We start from the raw sequence: 22,646 nt of genomic DNA on the forward strand, positions 1-22,646 counted from the left end.
ATCAATGAGTAATAAGTATTATTGTGGTATTTAATTATTTAATATGAGTAATTTAGAAAAGAATTGATAAATATAAGAAACAAGAGATCAACCTTCTAATTAGGTCTTATATTAAGAACCGGAAAAATATATTTTTGGAGTCTAGTATTCATTTAAGAAAATATATCACCTCCAATTCTTAATATAAGAGCTGGTTGAAACTAAAATTTCAATCTACTTTATCTCCTAAATTTACAATGCATTCTCTAAAGTATCCATATTACACATATTAAGGGAGTTTTTATCTAAGGGTAATCATGATTAAAAAGATACTTTATGAAAATCATCTCATATTTATTACAAATAACTAATTTAACTAATTTTTTTAATTTATTTAAATTAATTAACTAGTTCCTGTATTAAAGACTAGAGCTTATATCACATCACACAAAACTGATTAAGCATAATAATTCTCAAAAACACTCTTAGACTAAGTTTTAATCAACATACTGTAACTCACAAAATATGAAACAACAACCCCACCTGAAATATTCAAGAGATTAATTGCCTTGCCTACCCTTAGATATACTTTCTCAACCAAGTACTTCAATTTTATCTCTTTCAGAACCTCATATCAATCAATAGATCAATATAAATAACCAAAATCATATTATTTATCAGTAACGAATAATCAACTTATTTTAAATTCTATCAAAATACACGAGTCCAGTCCAATTTAAAACTAAAGTTAAAGAATCCATTTCTCTGGTAAAAAAAAAAAAAAGTTAAAGAATCCATTCACACCTGACTTAATCAAAACCGCCCCGCTGCACAACGCCAAAGCTGGGGAATGTGCGTTTTGAAGAACCTCCTTACCTCTCCTTGCCACACTCATTTCTGTAGTCAAGGAAACACATCCAATTAAATTTCCTTCCACATATAGAAAATTAGGGTTTGATTTCACATGTGAAGGAGAAGGACTACATGAAACGTAAGGCAGCAAGGGAAGAAGAGATACTGATGAATGTGGGAAAGAGAGGTAAAGAGGATCTTCACAATGCACAGAAACTATGAAATAGAGAGAGAGAGAGAGAAGAGAGAGCATTCACAATCACAGATTATGTTTATTATACAGAAAGAAGAAGAATGAATTGTGCAAGAAGAAGAGACAACGGGATGTTTGGCGTATGTCAAAACAATGACCAACGATGTCGACATTACAAAGTAATCTTGAGATCTGCCTTGGTCCCCACCCAAAAAAAAAAAAAAAATATCGTGCAAATAGTTTAATTTCTATAAAAAAAAAATGTTTTCAATTATCATCAGGTGTTTTGGTTGCTATATAAAAATATCTAATCGGAAAAAAAGAAGTGTATTTTTAATCTTCAACTTGTTTAATCTCTTAATTTTACAAAGTATTTTTTCCAGTTATTGAACTTTAGTATTGCTAACGTCAAATTATTTTGCCCATGTCATCACTTATTCAGTGTTTGAGAATGTTTAATGTTGTCAACATCTAAAAATTTTAAGGTCTCCATTTTTGGTCAACTACGTTAGGATTAGACGATATAAAACATTCATTTATCCTACTAAAGTAATCGTAATAAAAATCATTTCAAAAACCAGAAAAATTGATTTTGCAAAAAGTAGATACTCTAATTTTCGATTTTAATTTTTACAAAATCACACTTCACATCTTTACCCTCATTTAAGTAAAATAGGGAATAAATCAGGCTAAGGTTGAGTAATAGTGTCCTTTCCCTATTTTACGTTTGCTTCTTTGTTTATTTGTACTTTTTATCAAGCATTGCGTTGTTTACTTATTTATCTTAGTATAATTTTATATTTATTGTGAAGGCACATTGTTCAATTGAAATACTGAAATAAAAAATAATATTTTTTGATTGAAAATTGAAAAATAATTTTCTTTAAATTTTTATTTAACACCAAAATCAAAAGGTTTAAGTGGTTACTACAGTCTACAGTAGTCACATAACATATTAAATTATATTTAAAAAGTAATAAAAAATATAAAGGTACATTAGAAAAAGTGATAAGATTAATCCTTTCTGGTAATTACAAATCTAAAAATGAAATGATAAAAAAAAAGAGAAAATTTCACTGTAGGACCGCAGAAGACAAATAATCTCAAAGAGCCTCCAAAACATTCTGAAATCTCACTGCAGGACCAAGGGGCCAATCTGATATTAATTCCACAAGCGAAATGACGCCACTGCCCCTCATTTTACTTCCGCTGAAATTTGAAAATAAGGCAAAAAGCGACGGTCAAAAGTCCTCCCGCTCTCTCTCTATATGCGAACGTAACCCGTGTGCGAAAAGTGTTCCCTCTCCCGCTCTGCGAACGTGCAACCACTCTGGGAAAACTGCTGCGTCTCTCGGTCTGCGAACGTGCTACCACTCTACGAAAAATCTGCCCTCTCCCGACTGCGAACGTGCTACCTCTGTGGGAAGATTCCTGCCTCTCGCAATCTGCGAAAAGTGTTCGACGTGGCCCCCAAAAATTCCATCAGCTTCAATCTGCGGGTTCGTGGTAATCACTAGAAGCGGAAGGAGAATAAGAAGAGGCCGACAAAGGAGGAAACTTGCAAGGCTATCGACAAAGAAGGAAGAAGCAGGGCGAGAAGAAGTCACTGATTTCCATTTGGTAAGCTTCGCGGTCCCCGTTAAATGCAGTAGATTTCTTGGATTTTGTTTTCATGGTAGGTTAAGGAGGAATGACCCACTGAAAGGTGGGTGTGTTTGGTAATGACATTTAGGTTCTAACCCAGGAATGATTACCAATGTGTCACATAGTGTTCGGCCATTTCCCTGACTGCCCTTTAGCAAATGCTCCTGATTTAGTGAGCGAACGCTTGTGAGTGTAGCATGAAGAGTTTGTGTGGGGGCTAAGTAAGAAAGTTATTAATTATTTAGGGAAAAATTAGTGTTGGTAGTTAACTGCATTGCTATAGTGTTTGTAGGCATTTTGCAGGAATAAGGAAAAGAATGGGAGGGGCAAATGTTGTCGTATGGATTAGGCAAATGAGTTTGTTTTGTTTGGTTTATCCCGTTGATTGTTGGAATGTGAGATTTTGTGGGCTAACAATGGGAGTTAGTCAATTGACGTGAAGAATTAGTTGACTAACCAGTTGCATGTGACAACCTCATGTGTGCATATATCTGTCAACTTAGGCAATTTACACGAAGAATCAGTAAATTACCAGCTATGTTTGTTGGAATCTGATTTGTAGTGGCCTCACAAGGAAAATTAGGAAATTGACACGAGGAATTAGGGGTTTATCCAGTTAGCTTATGTCAAACAGTTTTCATGTTTCCGGGAATCTGTCAAGTTAGGAAATTTACATGGAGAATCAGTAAATTACCCACTAAGTTTATGGGAATTTGGTGTGCAGTTGCCTGACAGGGAAAATTAGGCAATTGACACCACCAGTGAGCTGGATTTCCACTTAGCTTATGTGTAACTGTTTGATGCGTGGTGGACTGAGAAAGTTAGGAAATTTACCTCGAAAATTAGTTAATTAACCACCTCTGCTGCATAATTGCATGTTTGTGGGAATGTCGTTTGCAACGGCCTCACAGGGAAAATTAGGTGATTGAGACGAGCAATTAGGTGAATTTCCACTTAGCTTCTGTTTAAGTGGTTGATGTGTGGTGGACTCTGGAAGTTAGGGAATTTACATGAAAAATCAGTAAAGTAACAACTGGCAATTCAAAATTTCATGTTTGTTGGCATGTGATCCGTAGCGGGCCTCACAGGAGAAATTAGTCAATTGACACGAGGATTTAGGGGATTATCCGCGTAGCTCCTGTCTGACGGTTTCATATTTTTGTTGAATCTGTCAAGTTAGGAAATTTACATGGAGAATCAGTAAATTACCCACTAAGTTTGTGGGAATTTGGTGTGCAGTTGCCTCACAGGGAAAATTAGGCAATTGACACCACCAGTGAGCTGGATTTCCACTTAGCTTATGTGTAACTGTTTGATGCGTGCTGGACTGAGAAAGTTAGGAAATTTACCTCGACAATTAGTTAATTAACCACCTCTGCTGCATAATTGCATGTTTGTGGGAATGTGGTTTGCAGCGGCCTCACAGGGAAAATTAGGCAATTGACATGAGCAATTAGCAGAATTTTGACTGTTCGCCGGTGTAATTGTTTGATCTGTGTTGGAGTGTGAAAGTTAGGGAATTGACATGAAAAAGTAGTTAATTAACCACCTCTGTTGCATAATTTAATGTTAGTTGGAATCTGATCTTTTGTGGCCTGACAATGAATGTTAGCTAATTTACACGAAGAATGGTGTCATTATCCAGTTAACCTGCATGTAACAATTTGATGTCCTGTCGTATGACAAGTTAAGGATTTAACAATAATAATTAGTGTGTATATAATTTCCGGGTTTATGTTACAAGAAATGTTGGATGGTATGAATGTTGCTGTTTAATGTACTAACTAATGACTTTGTGATTATTGGATACAGGAAGAAGATGGGAAAAAAGGACGCACAAGTTACCGGCTGGAAAGTATTCAAGGGAGAATATTGGGAGCAAAAGAAGCAGGAGATGCATGGAAATATGGGAGCAATCACAGATGCGGCTTCAGCAATTTGGAGGGAGATGAGTGATGCTGACAGGGAGCCGTACAGGAAGAAGGAGGAACAGCTGATAGAGGAGAAGAAGAAGAAGGAGAAATATGTGTCCCCATTTTCTACTCGGTGCTCCCCCACAAAATTCAAGGAAGTGGCAAAGTTTATAAATGGCAAAGAAAATTTAAAGCGCAAGGTAGAAGAAATGGGGTTTGGTCATCTTCTTGGTATTACTTTGAATAAGCTGCCCAGAGATTTATGTCTGGAGTTGATTCATGCATATGACCCCCCAAGTAAACAAATTACCATAAGGGGGAAGACAAAGAAGGTCACGTGTACAGATGTTAGGAGGGTTCTTGGGTTACCAGATAAGGGCTCCAAAGTGAAGTTGGATGGCTTCAAGGATGAAGTAAATGAGCTGAAGAAGGACTATACTCCACTGACATATTCTCAAATTGCGGAGAAGATAAAGAGTGATGAAGAAGATGGAAACTTTGAATTCTATTTTGTTCTTTTCACAGTGGGCACTCTTCTTTGTCCCACGGGAAGTGCAAGTGTGAGTGACAAGGTGCTAAAAGTAATGGCCTGCACAGAAAATAACTGGAAAAAATTTGACTGGGCTTCCTTTGTGCTTGACGAGCTCAGTGAGGAAATTAAACGGTACAATAGGAGCAGTAAGGAAGGACAGACCGAGAGTGCCAGAGTCGTCGGAGGGTGCATCTACTTTTTATTGGTACTTGCATATTTCCTTACAAAATATGCCCTGTTGGATATGCTTTGAACATTAAACTGTTGATGTATTATGTAATTTGATTTTTGAGTCATATTTTTTCTTTCTCTGCAGTTGCACTTCCTGCAAAGGTTCCCTCTACAGGGAGGTGAACCAAAAGACAAAGACGCCGTCAGACATTGGGATGATAAGGCTGTGAAGAGGAGAATTGATGCGGAAAAGGAGAGTCGACATGGCATTTTCTACAGTCCACCCGCTGCTGAAGTGAATGAGTCAACACAACCGGGGAGCAGTACAAGTTTCCATCATCCGGTGAGTAATACCAATGTGATAATGTCTGTTGGTGAGACTTAATATCTGTTTGATGACATACATTTACAATGTGCAGGACATTAAGGAGTTTTGGCTCAATTTCAACAACACATTGAACAATGAGATGACCAAGATTCAAAACTTAGTTTGTGATGAATTAGTTAAGCTGGAAAATAAACTTCTTAACCGGGGAGGCAATGAAGAAGAAGGAAAAGAACACCACACTGAGGAGGATGAAAATGAGTGGCCACAACATGATGAAGTTATGACTGTAGAGAGGGAGAAAAACACATGAAAGTGGTGACAAATTGCATGATGATGAACAGCAAGAAGAAGAAGAAGAAGAAGAAGAGGAAGATGAAGACGAGAACGACAATGTGAGAGAAGATGAAGCTGCAGATAAGGATACTGAAGATGAACAGGCAGCTCAAACGGAAGAAGGAAAATGGTGGGCAAAGCAGTGCAGCTACCCACAAGGAGGTCAAGTAGACGTAAAGTCCCAGCAGTTAAATCTCCTTACATGTCTACTTATGGCAGAAAGGTGAAAATGAGTGACAGGGATGCATTTTATACTGTGTGTACTGAGTGGTGTCAACCAGATGAGGCTCAAGAGTAAGTATAGTCAGTTATTATGGAAAAGACAGCCTGTGAATAATACTACTATGCAACACTGACTACTTATTTTCACTTTCATATTTGTTGTAGGGTCATGGTAGATATGTTTGGGCATTTGGCAACACGATCAGACCTACAAGCACTGGGTCCCAGAAGGTGGATAAGCAACAGGGTACGTGCACCTATTCAAGTTACATCAAAGTGGCCATATATGGAATGTGCCACAATTTTAATTTAATTTTCCTGCTCCTTTATTCTACAGATCATGACTCTGATTGCCCACACCTTGAACGCTGACCAACATGAGAGTGCCTCTGCGGTTAAAAGACACATATTTGATGCAGATTTCACGGTTAGTGCTATCCCCTGTTAATGGATCAATGCTTTAAATTGTGCAATAAAGTTATCGATACAGTTTCTTCACTGACAATTTGCATTGCTGTGCAATTTGCTGTTGTGATAGGCAAGGATGGTGCAGCAACACACAGCATGGCAAGTGGACAAACACCTGAAAGAACTACTTCCCCAACACGTGGGATACAATTTGGCTGAATGTGAATACATATTTGCACCTGTTGTGTTTGCACTGCATTGGTTTTGCTTTGTGTTTGAACCGAGCACACTAAAGTTTTATGTGCTGGACTCTCTGCGTGGTGGTGAGGATACAATGAAGCACCAAAAGAAGAAGAATAAGTCTGATCCAGCATTAAAGGGGCAGCAAATGATGGCGCAAACTTTTGTAAGTGGTGTAATTATTCTGCTACTTTTGTGTTGGACAACCATAGTATCCCCTGTGTGATAATCATCTGTAATTGTGTAGAGGGCACACTTCATTGAAATACTAAGGAGAGTGAAGCCTGAGCTGGAGGGGTTGGCCAACCCAGATTCAAACAATGACATCTTGTATCCCACGGTTCATGTTCAAGACAATACGTGAGTCTTTTGTTCACTGAAAGTTATTTGTCATAAATTATAATCGACATACATAAGCCAGCATAGTGATGTGTTCATTTTTTCAGTGATGATTGTGGGGTTCATGTCATCACATATCTAAGAGAGTGGCCCAACCCACAAGAGAAGGATGGAGTTCTATTCACCATGCCTTATTATACAGCGGTAGGTGTTGAATTATATATTAATGACATCATGCATTTGTGTCAACTTACTGAGAACAGTTGTTGTTGTCCCATAGGATCAATACACATCTATACGGTGTGAGCTATTGTGGTGGCTCGTGACGCATCAAAGAAACATCAAGTCAGATGCTGTTACCAAACACCTTGACCACATTAACAGACAACGCAAGAGAAAGCGATGACTGATCAAATTCCTACCTTGTAGTTTTTGCTGATAAGCACTGTAATTGTTGTTGTGAACACTTTATGCGGACTAAAATGTTGTGCATACAAACGATGTTAATGAAGACTGTTTTGATGGATTCATATTATCACTACTTGTTTACTTTCATTAGATGTACGGTTAACAACAAAAATTAGGGAATTTGCACCAAAAAAAACAGGAATTAACACCAAATGTTCATCCATTTCCAACTGAACAACCTACATCAGGGATTAGACCTTTGCACGAACGATTAGACAATTTGCAAGAGAGACAAATAAGTTAACAACAGCAATTAGAGCATTCACAAGTGTCGTTCATCTGCTGAACAACGTGTCCTCTTAAATATGCAAGTGCCCTCCTTCACCTGAATAAGGTGTCCATTTCCATGAGGAACTAGGGAATTTGCTACTCCGATACATATATTCACAACTGTAATCAGTCCATTTACATGTGCCGTCCTTGACCTGAACAGGGTGCGCATTTGCAAGGGGAACTAGCCAATTTGCACAACACATACCGATATTCACACGTGGAATCAGTCCGTTCACATGTCGACTGGTCCAGCTGAAGCATGTGTCCGTGAGGGAACAAGTGCGGGAGAGCGCATTTGCAAGGGGAACTAGCCTATTTTTAAAATACATACCTATATTCACACGTGGAATCCGTCAGATCATATTGGCAAGGGGGACTAGCTAATTTGCAAGACACATACTTGGCTTCACATGTGGACTGATTCACCTGATGCATGCATCTTACTTAAGTGTGGGACAGCCCATTTACAAGTGGGACTAGACAATTCGCACCATACATGCATATTTTCACAACTATAAATAATCCATTTGCATCTGACCTACTCATACTGAAGGAGGTGTCCGTGGGTGAACAGGTGTGCAAGGGCCCATTTGCAAGGAGATTAGACAATTTGCAACATACATACAAATTTTACAACTAAAAAATAGTCCATTTGCATGCGGACTGATTCACCTGGAGAAGCTGTCCAAGTATGGTTTCGTATACCTTTGCAAGTGACATTAGACAATTGGCAACATACATATATATATTCACAACTGTAATCAGTCCATTTACATATGACGACCTTCACCCGAAGAAGTTGTCTGTCAGTGGACAGGCAGGGGAATCTCCGTTTGCAAGTGACATTACACAATTTGCAACATACATACAATATTTACAACTAAAATAGTCCATTTGCATGCGGACTGATTCACCTAGAGAAGCTGTCCAAGTATGGTTTCGTATACCATTTGCAAGTGACATTAGACAATTGGCAACATACATATATATATTCACAACTGTAATCAGTCCATTTACATATGACGACCTTCACCCGAAGAAGCTGTCCGTCAGTGGACAGGCAGGGGAATCTCCGTTTGCAAGTGACATTACACAATTTGCAACATACATACAAATATTTACAACTAAAAATAGTCCATTTGCATGCGGACTGATTTACCTAGAGAAGCTGTCCAAGTATGGTTTCGTATACCATTTGCAAGTGACATTAGACAATTGGCAACATACATATATATTCACAACTGTAATCAGTCCATTTACATATGACGACCTTCACCCGAAGAAGCTGTCCGTCAGTGGACAGGCAGGGGAATCTCCGTTTGCAAGTGACATTACACAATTTGCAACATACATACAAATATTTACAACTAAAAATAGTCCATTTGCATGCGGACTGATTCACCTGGAGAAGCTGTCCAAGTATGGTTTCGTATACCATTTGCAAGTGACATTAGACAATTGGCAACATACATATATATATTCACAACTGTAATCAGTCCATTTACATATGACGACCTTCACCCGAAGAAGTGTCTCAGTGGACAGGCAGGGGAATCTCCGTTTGCAAGTGACATTACACAATTTGCAACATACATACAAATATTTACAACTAAAAATAGTCCATTTGCATGCGGACTGATTCACCTGGAAAGCTGTCCAAGTATGGTTTCGATACCATTTGCAAGTGACATTAGACAATTGGCAACATACATATATATATTCACAACTGTAATCAGTCCATTTACATATGACGACCTTCACCCGAAGAAGCTGTCCGTCAGTGGACAGGCAGGGGAATCTCCGTTTGCAAGTGACATTACACAATTTGCAACATACATACAAATATTTACAACTAAAAATAGTCCATTTGCATGCGGACTGATTCACCTGGAGAAGCTGTCCAAGTATGGTTTCGTATACCATTTGCAAGTGACATTAGACAATTGGCAACATACATATATATATTCACAACTGTAATCAGTCCATTTACATATGACGACCTTCACCCGAAGAAGCTGTCCGTCAGTGGACAGGCAGGGGAATCTCCGTTTGCAAGTGACATTACACAATTTGCAACATACATACAAATATTTACAACTAAAAATAGTCCATTTGCATGCGGACTGATTCACCTGGAGAAGCTGTCCAAGTATGGTTTCGTATACCATTTGCAAGTGACATTAGACAATTGGCAACATACATATATATATTCACAACTGTAATCAGTCCATTTACATATGACGACCTTCACCCGAAGAAGCTGTCCGTCAGTGGACAGGCAGGGGAATCTCCGTTTGCAAGTGACATTACACAATTTGCAACATACATACAAATATTTACAACTAAAAATAGTCCATTCGCATGTGGACAGATTACAGCCTAACATATCCTGCGACAGCTATAGTCACCTACTGTCATGAAATTTTTCAACTATTGACACCACTATACAAAATATAATCGAACCCACCACCAAAAAATCAAAATGGGTTGTCATAGCTACTTCCCCAACAACTCAATAACTACATAGTGGGGCTCATTTATGTACAAAAGTAGCTGTGTGTTGAACCAAAAAAATAAAAGACCATTTTGAGCAACAAAGTCACCCAGGGTTCGGGTTAGTGCAAATCTTTCTAGTGTGACCAGCTTCACCACATCCTGAGCAATGATACGCTTTCTTCTGCTGGAATTGTGATTCAATCCTCCTACCTCTGGGTCTTCCAGCACGCCGAGTTGTCAATGGTGGTTGTAGGAAGATGGTGGACGAGTAATCTTCATATCGAAGGGAATCTGGCCTAGGGATGTCATGGGTCTCAACTGGAATCATGAGTCTGCCATAAATTTTCTTTTGGGCTGAGAGTAAAAAGCAATCCTCGACATATGCATATATATTACCATATACCTTCTTGATTGCAGCACATGCATGTGGGCAAGGTAGTCCTGACATTTGCCAACCTTTGCAGGTGCATTCACGTAACACAAGATTTACCCGCACATCTAGGTTTCCCCATCTGACCCTGAAATTGTTCATTCCATAATTTTGCACATCCATTCTTTCTGATCTGGCCACATGATCCATCAACTTTTCCTCTATATTAGGTCCCACACCATTGCTCCAATTCGTCATGGCTTCTTTGCTGTGGTACATCTTGTTTGCCAATTTTTCCCTGTGCTCATGTATCAAGACAGCTATGTTGTGCTTCCTCTCACCAACAAGCCAAGCATTAAAGGATTCGGCTAGATTTGTTGTGATATTGTCCCACCTCTTGTAAGGAAATTTGCTTTGTGCCCAACGCTCAATGTCTCCATTTGTTTGAAGCCATTGTCCTAATTCTGGACAAAATGCCATTAGCTTTTCCATACTGCAATCAAAGTCTCTATCAAGTCTTGCGTATGCAATAGAATCAAGTAATTTTAGTGCAACTTCCTTTGTCTGTCCGCTGGTCCTCCTCTTTCCCCTGGTTATCTTCAAAAACTCAGCACTGTAATTCTCCTTCACATGACGGTAGCAAAAAGCATGTCGATCTCCTCCAAACACGGCTTGCACTGCACCTTTTATTGAGTTGTGTCTATCCGATACTATTGTCACTTCTAATGAGCCCGTAATATCCTTTATGTTACCAAGAAACCATGCCCAGTCATCAAGCGTCTCACCTCCAACAATCGCATATGCAAGTGGGAATAATTCATTATCCGCGTCATACGCTTGTGCTCCCAATAACGTTCCTTTGTACGGACCACTCAAGTGGCATCCATCCACATATAATACAGGTCTGCCACCTTTCAAAAACCCTTCTACACAGCAACCGTATGCAATAAATACAGCTTGAAATCTATTATCTGATGATGCAACCCACTTTGCTACCGTTTCTGGATCACTTTCCTTCAGCCTTTCACATATCCAAGGGATTAGCATATAAGACTCCTGCGGACAACCATGAATTTTTGCCAATGCTTTCTCTTTCGCCCTATATGCTTGTTGGTAGTTGAGCCTCAACCCATACTCTCTTTCCAAATCCCGTCTAATGTCATTTGGAGCTTTGTGCATGCAAGAAATCAACTCATCTATTATGACTGCTGAAGCAAGTTTGCACCTCTTTCTCTGAGGGACAACTAAGTTGTCTTGTGCATAATGCAAGTGTTCATAGTTAAATCTTCTCACAACTAGGAATCCATTATTCTCACCTACACCATATGCTGAAATTTCCCAGGGACAACCATCTACACAGCACTTCACAATCATCTTATGCCTATCATTCTTTACGTACCGGTAACCAAACTTGTGTGCAAGGCTATACTTATATAATGCCTCTCTAAAATGTTCAGCACTAACAAAGGTTTGCCCTCTTGACATCAACAAATCTGCCCACTTTGATGAATTCATCACCGCTATTGGGGTTGGCAACGTTTCCATACCTACACTTCCTATCAGTGTTGGCACATCTTGTACGGAAGATATGTTTATGTTGTCTGTGTCTAGATCCAATTTCATTGCAGATACTGACATTCCATAAGGGCCAACCAAATCATCTAACCTGCATAAACAAATACAGCTATTCAGTATTACAGTTCAATTTATCAAAATTGGACATATTCTTTCTTATCCTACACACAATCTTAATAAAACCAGTTGAGAACAACTTACTCTTGTACACTGTCCAGCTGTGACACTTGTGTGAAGTCTTTCTCATTCTCACAAACATAAACATGGCCACTACTATTGTTGTACTCAATTACTTGTCCAACACCAATATCGTCAACAAGATCCAAGAATGTATCCCGGTCAAAGCTAACTGTGTACTTCATTTTATATTCACGAGTCCCTGGCCACACATCATGAGCTACCATGCATTGTAGTTCTTCATATGTCATCCCTTCTCTAATCAATCTTCCAGTAATGATGCCCCCTTCATAAATGAATTTCCCTTCTGAGGTCTTTACAAAGTGCCCTCTAACATGAAAGATGCAAAATACTTGTTTCCTACTACTGCTAGCCATTTATCCTCTGCTGCTGCACATCATTCAAGTATGACACAACGTACGTTTACATCAGCAATTTGACAATTGACAACAAGAATTAGTATTTTCACAACATTATATTGCTTTTTCTCGCACACAATCAGAATTACCAAATTTACCATCGTACTATGTATTTTCACCATTCCTCTGCGCGTCTACCTGTCATATAACCCATTCCAGGCCACACACCCATTTCCCTTTCTTTTTCGCCTACCTATGTTCCTTCAGCAGTGCATTATTCTCAATATGCACCCACTTTTCAAAACATCACAAACACCACATCTTTAACAACTTAAAACAGCATCAGCATGAATTTCTTAAACCATAAAACCGTAAGATTTGCAACTCACTCCCAACCTACATGCCCATGCACTTAAATACTCATTTCTTCCTCATTCACCCATCACAACCCACCTGTGCTAACCGAATCACACCAACAAAACCAAAATTTTAACAACAAAATCTTACCTCCCACGCCAACCTGACGCTACTTCCAGAGAACACGCAACACTGTAGGGCACACTTGCGACTTCTCTCTCTTGCACCAACTCTAGCTTGGAGTCCGAAAGACGGCGGAGGGACGGACCGCAAAAGTGAAGCTCCGCCACTGCGTTTTCTCAGCTCATGGTTGTCAGCTATCTCCCTTCCGCACCGGCGCGCTGCATGGGAGAGGCAGGAAATAACGCCATCTCCTCCCTTTCCGTCTTTCTTCCGTCTTTTACACCCGCTGATAATATGTCTCATTTTCGGAGGAAATAAGTCTTCATTAGGGGCAGTGGCGTCATTTCGCTTGTGGAATTAATATCAGATTGGCCCCTTGGTCCTGCAGTGAGATTTCAGAATGTTTTAGGGGCTCTTTGAAATTATTTGTCTTCTGCGGTCCTACAGTGAAATTTTCCCTAAAAAAAATAGTCTAACAAAATCAGTTCTGTCAAGATCACTTTTTACATATTTTTTTTTTAAAAAAAAAGGTTTCCAACCAGAAATATCTGTTCAACGAGACTCACTAAATTTTGATCAAAATCAATCTTAAAAATTACACTCATTCAACATGTTTTTTGTTCAACTACAATTCAAATACATACTTAATCATGCTAACATAAATATGATGCAAATAAACTTAATGCTCATTTGTTTCAGCTTTTCCCACTAAAAATGAGCTCTTTGTGGGAAAAGAAATACTTTTGAGAACTTTTACATATATCTTTTTGAACTTTTTACAAACTAGTATTTGTAACTTATTTTTCAGACGATTTTTATCATCATCTTAATTTACTCTTTCTAGACCGAATTTTCATTGTTTGACCTAACTATTGTGTATGTGTATGCAGGGAATATGAATGAACGACACTTTTGGCTGACAAAAGTTTGTAGTTACAAAACTCCATTCGTTCCACATGTTTTTAAATTATTCCTCCAATCAATATTACATATGCTACTATTATTAATTAAAAAACTGTGTTCTTATCACTTTGCTGGCCCCATTGATTTGCGTGTACTTTTTGTGTATCGAAAAGTTTTAAAAATCTGTAATGTTTCCACAGGTTTAAACCTAATTTAATAAATATAAAAATAATCTCTAACTCTTTGAGATCTTATCTACAGCGGTATTCAAATCCAAAACATGCCCAAAAGCCAAACACAAAAAAACTGATACAATGTATTCTATCCTTTTCAAGTAGAGGCAAAATGATATTAAGCAAATAAATGGGTATAAAGAGTACTGATACAATGTATTCTATCCTTTTCAAGTAGAGGCAAAATGATATTAAGCAAATAAATGGGTATAAAGAGTTATAATATTAGAAGTTTAGCACAAAATGCAGAGTTAAAAATAGAAGACGAAAAGAGTAACTAATAGATATGAAAGAAACAAAAGTAAAGAAAGAACAAAGATGAGTTATGTCTTCCGTAATGTAACTGCAAGAGCCGCCAACTATTGATGAAGGTTTGGTATTTTCTTCTCGTAAACATAAGCTGAAGTTTCAGCTTTTTCTCTCGATGAATTTGACATGGATGTATTGTCCACATTAAAGCTAACTAAAGACAAAGGAATATGAAAAGCCTTGGGATGGAGCATTTTCATCAGCAAATAAGGACTTGGGCTGCTTGACCGTACTTAAGGAATAAAATAAGACATTTAATCTTATCATTTCACTTCCTCTTGGCTAGAAAGATCGACTGGTCTATTAGGGGAATCTCAAGATCACCCTAAATGCCTGAGGTACTAACTAAAGATACTGGCAAATTAATTGATGACTGAAAAGCTAGTTGTAAAAATCTTAGTTTTTCCTGAATTTCTTACACCAGCATCTTAGGACAGAAGGCTGTATCTTCATGCATAATTAAGTATAATGATTGTATTGATGTCCTACAACCTACAATGCTAAAGACTTGATTTTTTTTAATTGAAAATTTGAAACGTTATAAACAGTTAAAAAACAATGAAATAATACAATGTTAAAAGTTTTTACCAAAATACTACAATGTTTAAAGTATTTATTAAAATGTTATATTTGAATCTGTTTTTGTAAAAATAAGTTAAGAGTCATATACAAGTCGTTCTTTTCAAAAACGACTTGTGATGTGAATGTGATGAAAGTGAAACCGTTTTTACGAAGAATGATTTTAGCTTGACACAACAATTATGTTTTTCAAATTAAAAAATACATTGTTCACGCAAAAAATGATGACTTTTGCTTCTTTTTGAAATAGTTTTTTGTATGAATACAGCCGAATCCTCCTTTGGCTTCCTATTACTCCAGAACTTGATTTGTCATGACAACTTTCCATCCTTTGTGCCAGCCCGTGAAGCCACTTTTATATATTTTGCATGCTAAATCTTGCTTTATCACTTCAGTCTTTCCGATTTCACTCTTCTTGTTGCTCTCTAGTTCCATCACTTGCTCTATCTTCTTCCATTCTTTTGCTTTAATATTTCTTCATTCTTGGTTCCAGACGTTTGACAAATTTTTTTACTTTTTTACTGTGCTATTATGGGTATGCTATTTCTTTTTTCTATTTTTTTAATTTATCACTGTTATAGTAATCAATTTGATTTTTCATCTATGTTATCGTTTATTAATTATTATTTTATTATTCTAATCTTCAAGTGGGGAGTGATACGTTTAACAATTTGGAATATCTATACTTTTTCTAGACTAGTGTCTCTTATTTTGACAGTAAGACTATCCTTTACTATATTGTTTCTTTTAAAATCTCAAAATTTTGATTTGAGCTCGGTTCTTTTTTAAATATATGATTTTTTTTGTAATAAAAGTATATGACTACTTCTGCAATAGAACTTGTCTCATGTTATTTGGAAGTAACTTTTAGGGAAAGTTACGTACAGATCCCACAGAAGATAATTTATTACTCTGAGGTCCCACGAAATGTCAAAATCACTGACAGGTCCCAAGGGACCTCAGAGTAATATTTTCGATTTGTAAAATGACATTATTGCCCCTCATATTCCAGATTCACATTTGCTCTGTCATTGTGATTTACAACCTCAGTAGCAACTATTAACAACCCAATAAGAGGGCGTTAACAACCCTAGCAGTATCCGTTAACAACTTACTTTATAGAATTATATAACCTCCGCATAAGAGTAAATTATAACCAAATAGTATAATACAACAACTTTAACACTAAAATGGGAAGCTTTTTGATATCATTAAGAATTTTAACTAGATCCAATAGGATTATAGTAATATTTTAATGCGAAGATCTATTTACAACCTCAACAGCGACTATTAACAACCGAATGAGAGGGCATTAACAACCTAAGCAGTATCCGTTAACAACTTACTTTATAGAATTATATAACCTCCGCATAAGAGTAAATTATAACCAAATAGTATAATACAACAACTTTAACACTAAAATGGGAAGCTTTTTGATATCATTAAGAATTTTAACTAGACCCAATAGGATTATAGCAACATTTTAATGCAAACATCCATTTACAACCTCAACAATAAGTATTAATAACCTAAGGAGAACTGTTAACAACCTTGGCAATGTCTGTTAACAACTAACTTTATCGGATAATATAACTTCTAACTATAACTAATTAAATTATAACTAAATAGTCTTAAAGTTAATCTTATATAGTTGTTAGAGGTTATATTATCCTATAAAGCCAGTTGTTAACAGATACTGCCTAAATTGTCAACAGCTCTATTTGGGTTATTAATACTCACCATTGAGGTTGTAAATAGATATTCGCATTAAAATGTTGCTATAATCCTATTTGGTTTAGTTAAAATTCTTAATGATATCAAAAAGCTTCCCATTTTAGTGTTAAAGTTGTTGTATTATACTATTTGGTTATAATTTATGCTTCTATGGAGGTTATATGATTCTATAAAGTAAGTTGTTAACGGATACTGCTTAGGTTGTTAATGCCCTCTCATTCGGTTGTTAATAGTCACTGTTGAGGTTGTAAATGGATCTTCGCATTAAAATATTACTATAATCCTATTGGGTCTAGTTAAAATTCTTAATGATATCAAAAAGCTTCCCATTTTAGTGTTAAAGTTGTTGTATTATACTATTTGGTTATAATTTACTCTTATGCGGAGGTTATATAATTCTATAAAGTAAGTTGTTAACGGATACTGCTTAGGTTGTTAATGCCCTCTCATTCGGTTGTTAATAGTCGCTGTTGAGGTTGTAAATAGATCTTCGCATTAAAATATTACTATAATCCTATTGGATCTAGTTAAAATTTTGAATGATATCAAAAAGCTTCCCATTTTAGTGTTAAAGTTGTTGTATTATATATTTGGTTATAATTTACTCTTATGCGGATGTTATATAATTCTATAAAGTAAGTTGTTAACAGATACTGCTAGGGTTGTTAACGCCCTCTCATTGGGTTGTTAATAGTCGCTGCTGAGGTTGTAAATCGTAATGACAGAGCAAATGTGAATCTGGAATATGAGGGGCAGTAATGTCATTTTACAAATCAAAAATATTATTCTGAGGTCCCTTGAGACCTGTCAGTGATTTTGACATTTCATGGGACCTCAGAGTAATAAATTGCCTTCTATGGGACCTGTATGTAATTTTCCCTAACTTTTATCCGCTTTTTGCTTTGTTTATAGAGTTTTATGTTGGTAAATGTGTAGAATATCTCATACGTAAGAAAGTGAGCTGCAGAAATCAAGTGAACTATTGGTTCCGTATTATTTTTGAAGGTAGAAATAGGACGTAAATAATGTAAAAACCAAATGAAAATGAAGGACCGTCATAAAATGGTTTCAGCTTCTTCTTTTTTTAGCTTTTTTTTCCCTCCATACTATTCGCTATTTTTTTTCGATTTTCATGCTTTTTAAAAACTGATCAATTTTTAGGGATATTAAAATAAATAATAAAAGATAAAATTATTAAAATTAAAGCAATGGAAAATTTTGAGTTAAAAATAAATCTGAATGATGTTATTTATTCAATTATTTTAAAGAAAATTGAAATTAATGAAAATATTAAGAGATATACATATAATTTGTAATTTTATATATTCAAATCAATTAAATGTGTTTATTTAATTTAAGTATATCTATTAAATATATAGATAGTAAAAATATAAAGAAAGAGATATTTGGGGAAAAAACAAAGGGAATTCAATTGCAAACAAGAGAAATGCAAAAAAAAAATTATATCTAATTGAGATATGGTTAAAGGGAATGTAGTGAATTTGGTTAGGAGCAATTTATATATTATCAATACCTTATAAATGATAATATAAATCATAGAATATAGGTAGAAAAATGAAATACGTATTTTCTTAAACAAAAATAAATAAATAGTTGAATTTAATTATGAATATTTTTCTGTATTACTAAGATTGCAGCGACGCCATTGTGTTGATAATAATTATGTTTTCATTATAAGATTGTTATTTAAAAATATAACAATACTGTGGAGTTAATTTATTTTTTATTAATACTTACAATGCAATATATAGGGAGATAAATCCATAATAAAAAGGAGTTCATGCGTATATCTCTGTAAGTGGATGAATTTTTAATGGCACTGCAATTTAACATTTGACCATAATAATATAAAAGTAATCAAAGTTGAACAAAATATTACCTTAAGTAAAATGAAGCAAGTTATTAGACAAAACCTGCTATTTCCTCCCAATCAAAATGTGACAAATCTAGTATATCAATATCCTACATGCATAACTTTACCACAATAACAAACATGCAATTTGAAAAATGATGCAAATATAAAACGAATGTGATAAGTAACCAAAAGCTCAACTGACACATAGAGAGTTGCATGCTAGCATATGTGATTTACCAAATGATGTCCTTGTTGAATCACAAATTCACAAGCAATGAATGATTATTTAGGAAATACGCTCCTAGCATCAAGTAGCAATGAGATGAATATTGTGGAACAAGGATCCCTATTTAGTGATAACATAGAAAAAGTTCACCCATTTGAATCTCCCCAAGATGGTGGCAACAATGGACTATCATGTTCTCTTTCTCAAATAGAAGACTTCGTGGATGAATTTGATGATAAAGATGAATATGATTCTTATTTAATTGGAAAATTTAGGTCAAGATCAACTATTTTAGCTCATCTAAACAAAGAATTATGTAATGCTACTAACCTTATTAAGGACAAGATTAGATGATACTTATCATTATTATATTTGTGGGCTTATAGGATTGCTTCCCAATGCTACCATCATAACAACTTGTGTGTCCAGGTCCACATTTTGGTATTTACCCTCTCTTACTTTCATTAGGTTTTAGGTATGCTAAATTCAATTAACTCACTAGACTATTTGATATAATATACACTTATATTATTAAAATTATGTAAACAATTTTTAACATTCGTAATAACTTATGGAAAAATGGGAGACAAAACCCCCCATATATCCAATTGATTCGACAGTCATATAAATCTCTTGTAGTGTACCAATTGATTTCAGAATATTGCTTGGCAACGCTTGAAATCTATCGTGCTCTAGTTCTTCTTATATATTTTAATATTATAGAATGGAGTCACCCTAAATACATATTAAGACAATTTAGTCGTCAGCAACCAATTCAAGTCATACCTGATCATTTGAGAAATTATCACACAATGCAATTATAAGGCAGAACAATTACAAATTAGATTAACTAGTACTCAAACTTTATTTAAACATGGAATGGATGGCCACAGCAATTATTAATGCCCTTGTGGCACTTGATGAACTTAATTGCGAACATCTCAACATCTTAGTACATACAATGATATTAAAGATATATGAGATGATGAATCTAATATATTAGTGGTCACATGGGTCACACTATAACAATTTCTAACAACAAATAATAGGAAATTGTTATTATGTGATGCGCATAATATAATTTTAACACAAGATTCCCAACACGAATATGGGGTGTCTGGGTTTAGTGAAAATACTTTTCCGTAAATCGAGATAAATTCCTCCACATATTTACTTCATATACTGTAAAAGTGCTTTTGAAACCATGGTTTTGATTCTATCCAAACACCTCCTAAATTTCAATTATGCAATGCAACTGTAATCATGCACGGAGAAAAGCTCTTGTGCTATATAAATTTGGCTCATACAAAAGTCCATAAAAAGATGCATTAAATATTTTCATACATATAGGGTACAACAGATATGTAGTACATTATTAGTGGTACGTGCCTATCCCCAAAAATCCAAACCCCAAAATTACATTAATAATTTCACAGTTGTGGGGTATGTCCATTATCGATGCAATATGATCCCAAGTGTAACAAAGTATAACATTTTCATCATCTCTAGGAAAAACTGTAACATCCTGACTTTTAGGCCTAAAAGTATCAAAAATTACTTGCATTGGATAGGCTACTAGGCCCCTTTTTTAGTAAAAATCTCAAAAATGAGAAAGGAAGTTAAAACAGTTTCAAGGACTAAACTACAAAGTAAAAATTTTCAGGAGCTAAAATGTAGCTAAAATTAGAGGTTCCAGTAAAGTCTCGAAGACCCAAAAAGATAAAAGAGGCTAGATACATGCTAAAAGTTAAGTTAGAAGCCTCAAAGAGATGGTTTTATGATATTGAGCCCAAGCAAGGGGAAAACCATAAATTCAGAAAGTTACGGCCATCAAAGGTAAAAATGGAAAGTACACAGAAAATTTCAAGAAAATCCCAGAAAATGAAAAATAATATTCTAAGATTCTTTTGTAAAGAGAAATGATGAAAATACCTCTAAGGTAGCTTAAATGGAATTTATGAGGTTATGACTAGTAAAAAGTATAATGTTTGAGATAATTATTTAAAATATCAAAAGACCTAAAAAATGTATGCAAAAATGAGGTTAAATGATTAAAAGATATACTAATTTATAAAATTAGTCCCGCAACAAAAGGCAAGTGGAATGGCTTTAATAAAATATAAAGCCGATTGTGCTGTTAAAAGGGTATTTTAGTAAATGATTTTTATGTAAGGCTTAATGGAAGTTTTATAGCTTGAGAAAATTTATAAATTTTCTTAAAGATAAAAGGAATTTTTGGAGCAGATAGGAGAATTTTCTGAGCTCCAAAAAGCTAGAAAGAAACCCCGAAAAGTGAGCACCAAGTAAATCGAGAAAAATATCTAAGGATAAGACAAAAGTCATGATAATTCATTAATACATCATGTAAGGCAATCATGACACATGTGAAGGTATTAATTAAGAGAGAGGAGATAGTGGAATAATAAAAAAGTGAGGCGACAAATATATCAGTGCTTCAAGAGACCGAAACTAAGAGAATAAACCAATAAAGTGCACTGATAAAATGTAAATGTACACTTGCTTTTTACTTGGCCCAGATCGTGCCACTTGTCAAGCTCCCTATAGAGAGGATTTTGAATTTGAATATCAATTTCATTTGAAATTATTTTAAGAATGAAAAATGGTTCAAGAATCCTTCACAAGTTGACACCTCACCCTTGTAATTTGAATAAACTAGAGGTGCATTTTGGTCCATGCAAGCCAAAGCTTTGGCTATACATAGAACCCTTCCTCTCTTTCAAGACTTGATTTTCAGCCAAACCTAAGGGAAACTCTTGCCATTTGGATTCTTGAAGAACAACCAAGAGAAAGCTACCTCCTTTGATCAACCAAGCTTGGATCTAAGGTTAGTAGATTGTTCTATTGTATGCTTTGCCTTGTTTCCCCAGTTTATATGGTGAAAAAAAATATGTTCTTTCCTCTTTTATGTTGCTGGCCGAAATGTGTAAGGTTAGGGGGTGGAGGTTTTGATGTTAAACCTAGTTAGAATAGATTGATTTAAGGTTGATTCAAGTGGTTTTGAGTTGTTGTTTGAAAATTTTCATGATTTAATGACTAAGGGTACTTTTTGGCCAAAGCTGTTTGGAAGGGAAGGAGTTTTATTTTCATGAATCTAAGCCCATATTTGGATTCCTTGGGCAAAATTGTGTAGGATTAGCCTAAGAGAATAATTTTTACAAAACTAGAACATTAATCCAAAAATTAAGAGAAAGAGGTTAAGTTTAAGAGAGCTAGTATTGAAAATTATATAATCTCTCGGTCCTAATAGATTGTATGATCAATATGGTTATGTTTAGGACCTTGAAACATTTAAGAAGATGTTTATTAATGTTGACCGAAAGCTATTATGGTTGGGAAGTCAAGGGAGTCAAAGGAAAAGCAAGATAAAAGCTTGAAGTACAAGGTAGTGAACTTACCCTTTATGTGCTTGATAT

The 22,646-nt window shown here is 35.6% G+C and overlaps 1 protein-coding gene across 1 annotated transcript; it reads right to left on the reverse strand.

Moving 5' to 3' along the window:
• Window positions 1-10,494: 10,494 nt before the first annotated feature.
• LOC114712576 (uncharacterized) lies at window positions 10,495-12,890 on the reverse strand. Its single transcript, XM_028897126.1, has 3 exons — window positions 12,538-12,890; window positions 10,838-12,427; window positions 10,495-10,723 (listed from the first exon to the last, which is right to left on the reverse strand). Exons 1-3 carry the CDS (start codon window positions 12,888-12,890, stop codon window positions 10,495-10,497), a joined length of 2,172 nt encoding a protein of 723 aa, XP_028752959.1.
• Window positions 12,891-22,646: the final 9,756 nt, after the last annotated feature.

This window comes from Neltuma alba, unplaced genomic scaffold (assembly GCF_004799145.2).
Source record: "Neltuma alba isolate B1F8T4 unplaced genomic scaffold, ASM479914v2 tig00011375_pilon, whole genome shotgun sequence".
Classification (NCBI taxonomy): Eukaryota; Viridiplantae; Streptophyta; class Magnoliopsida; order Fabales; family Fabaceae; genus Neltuma; species Neltuma alba.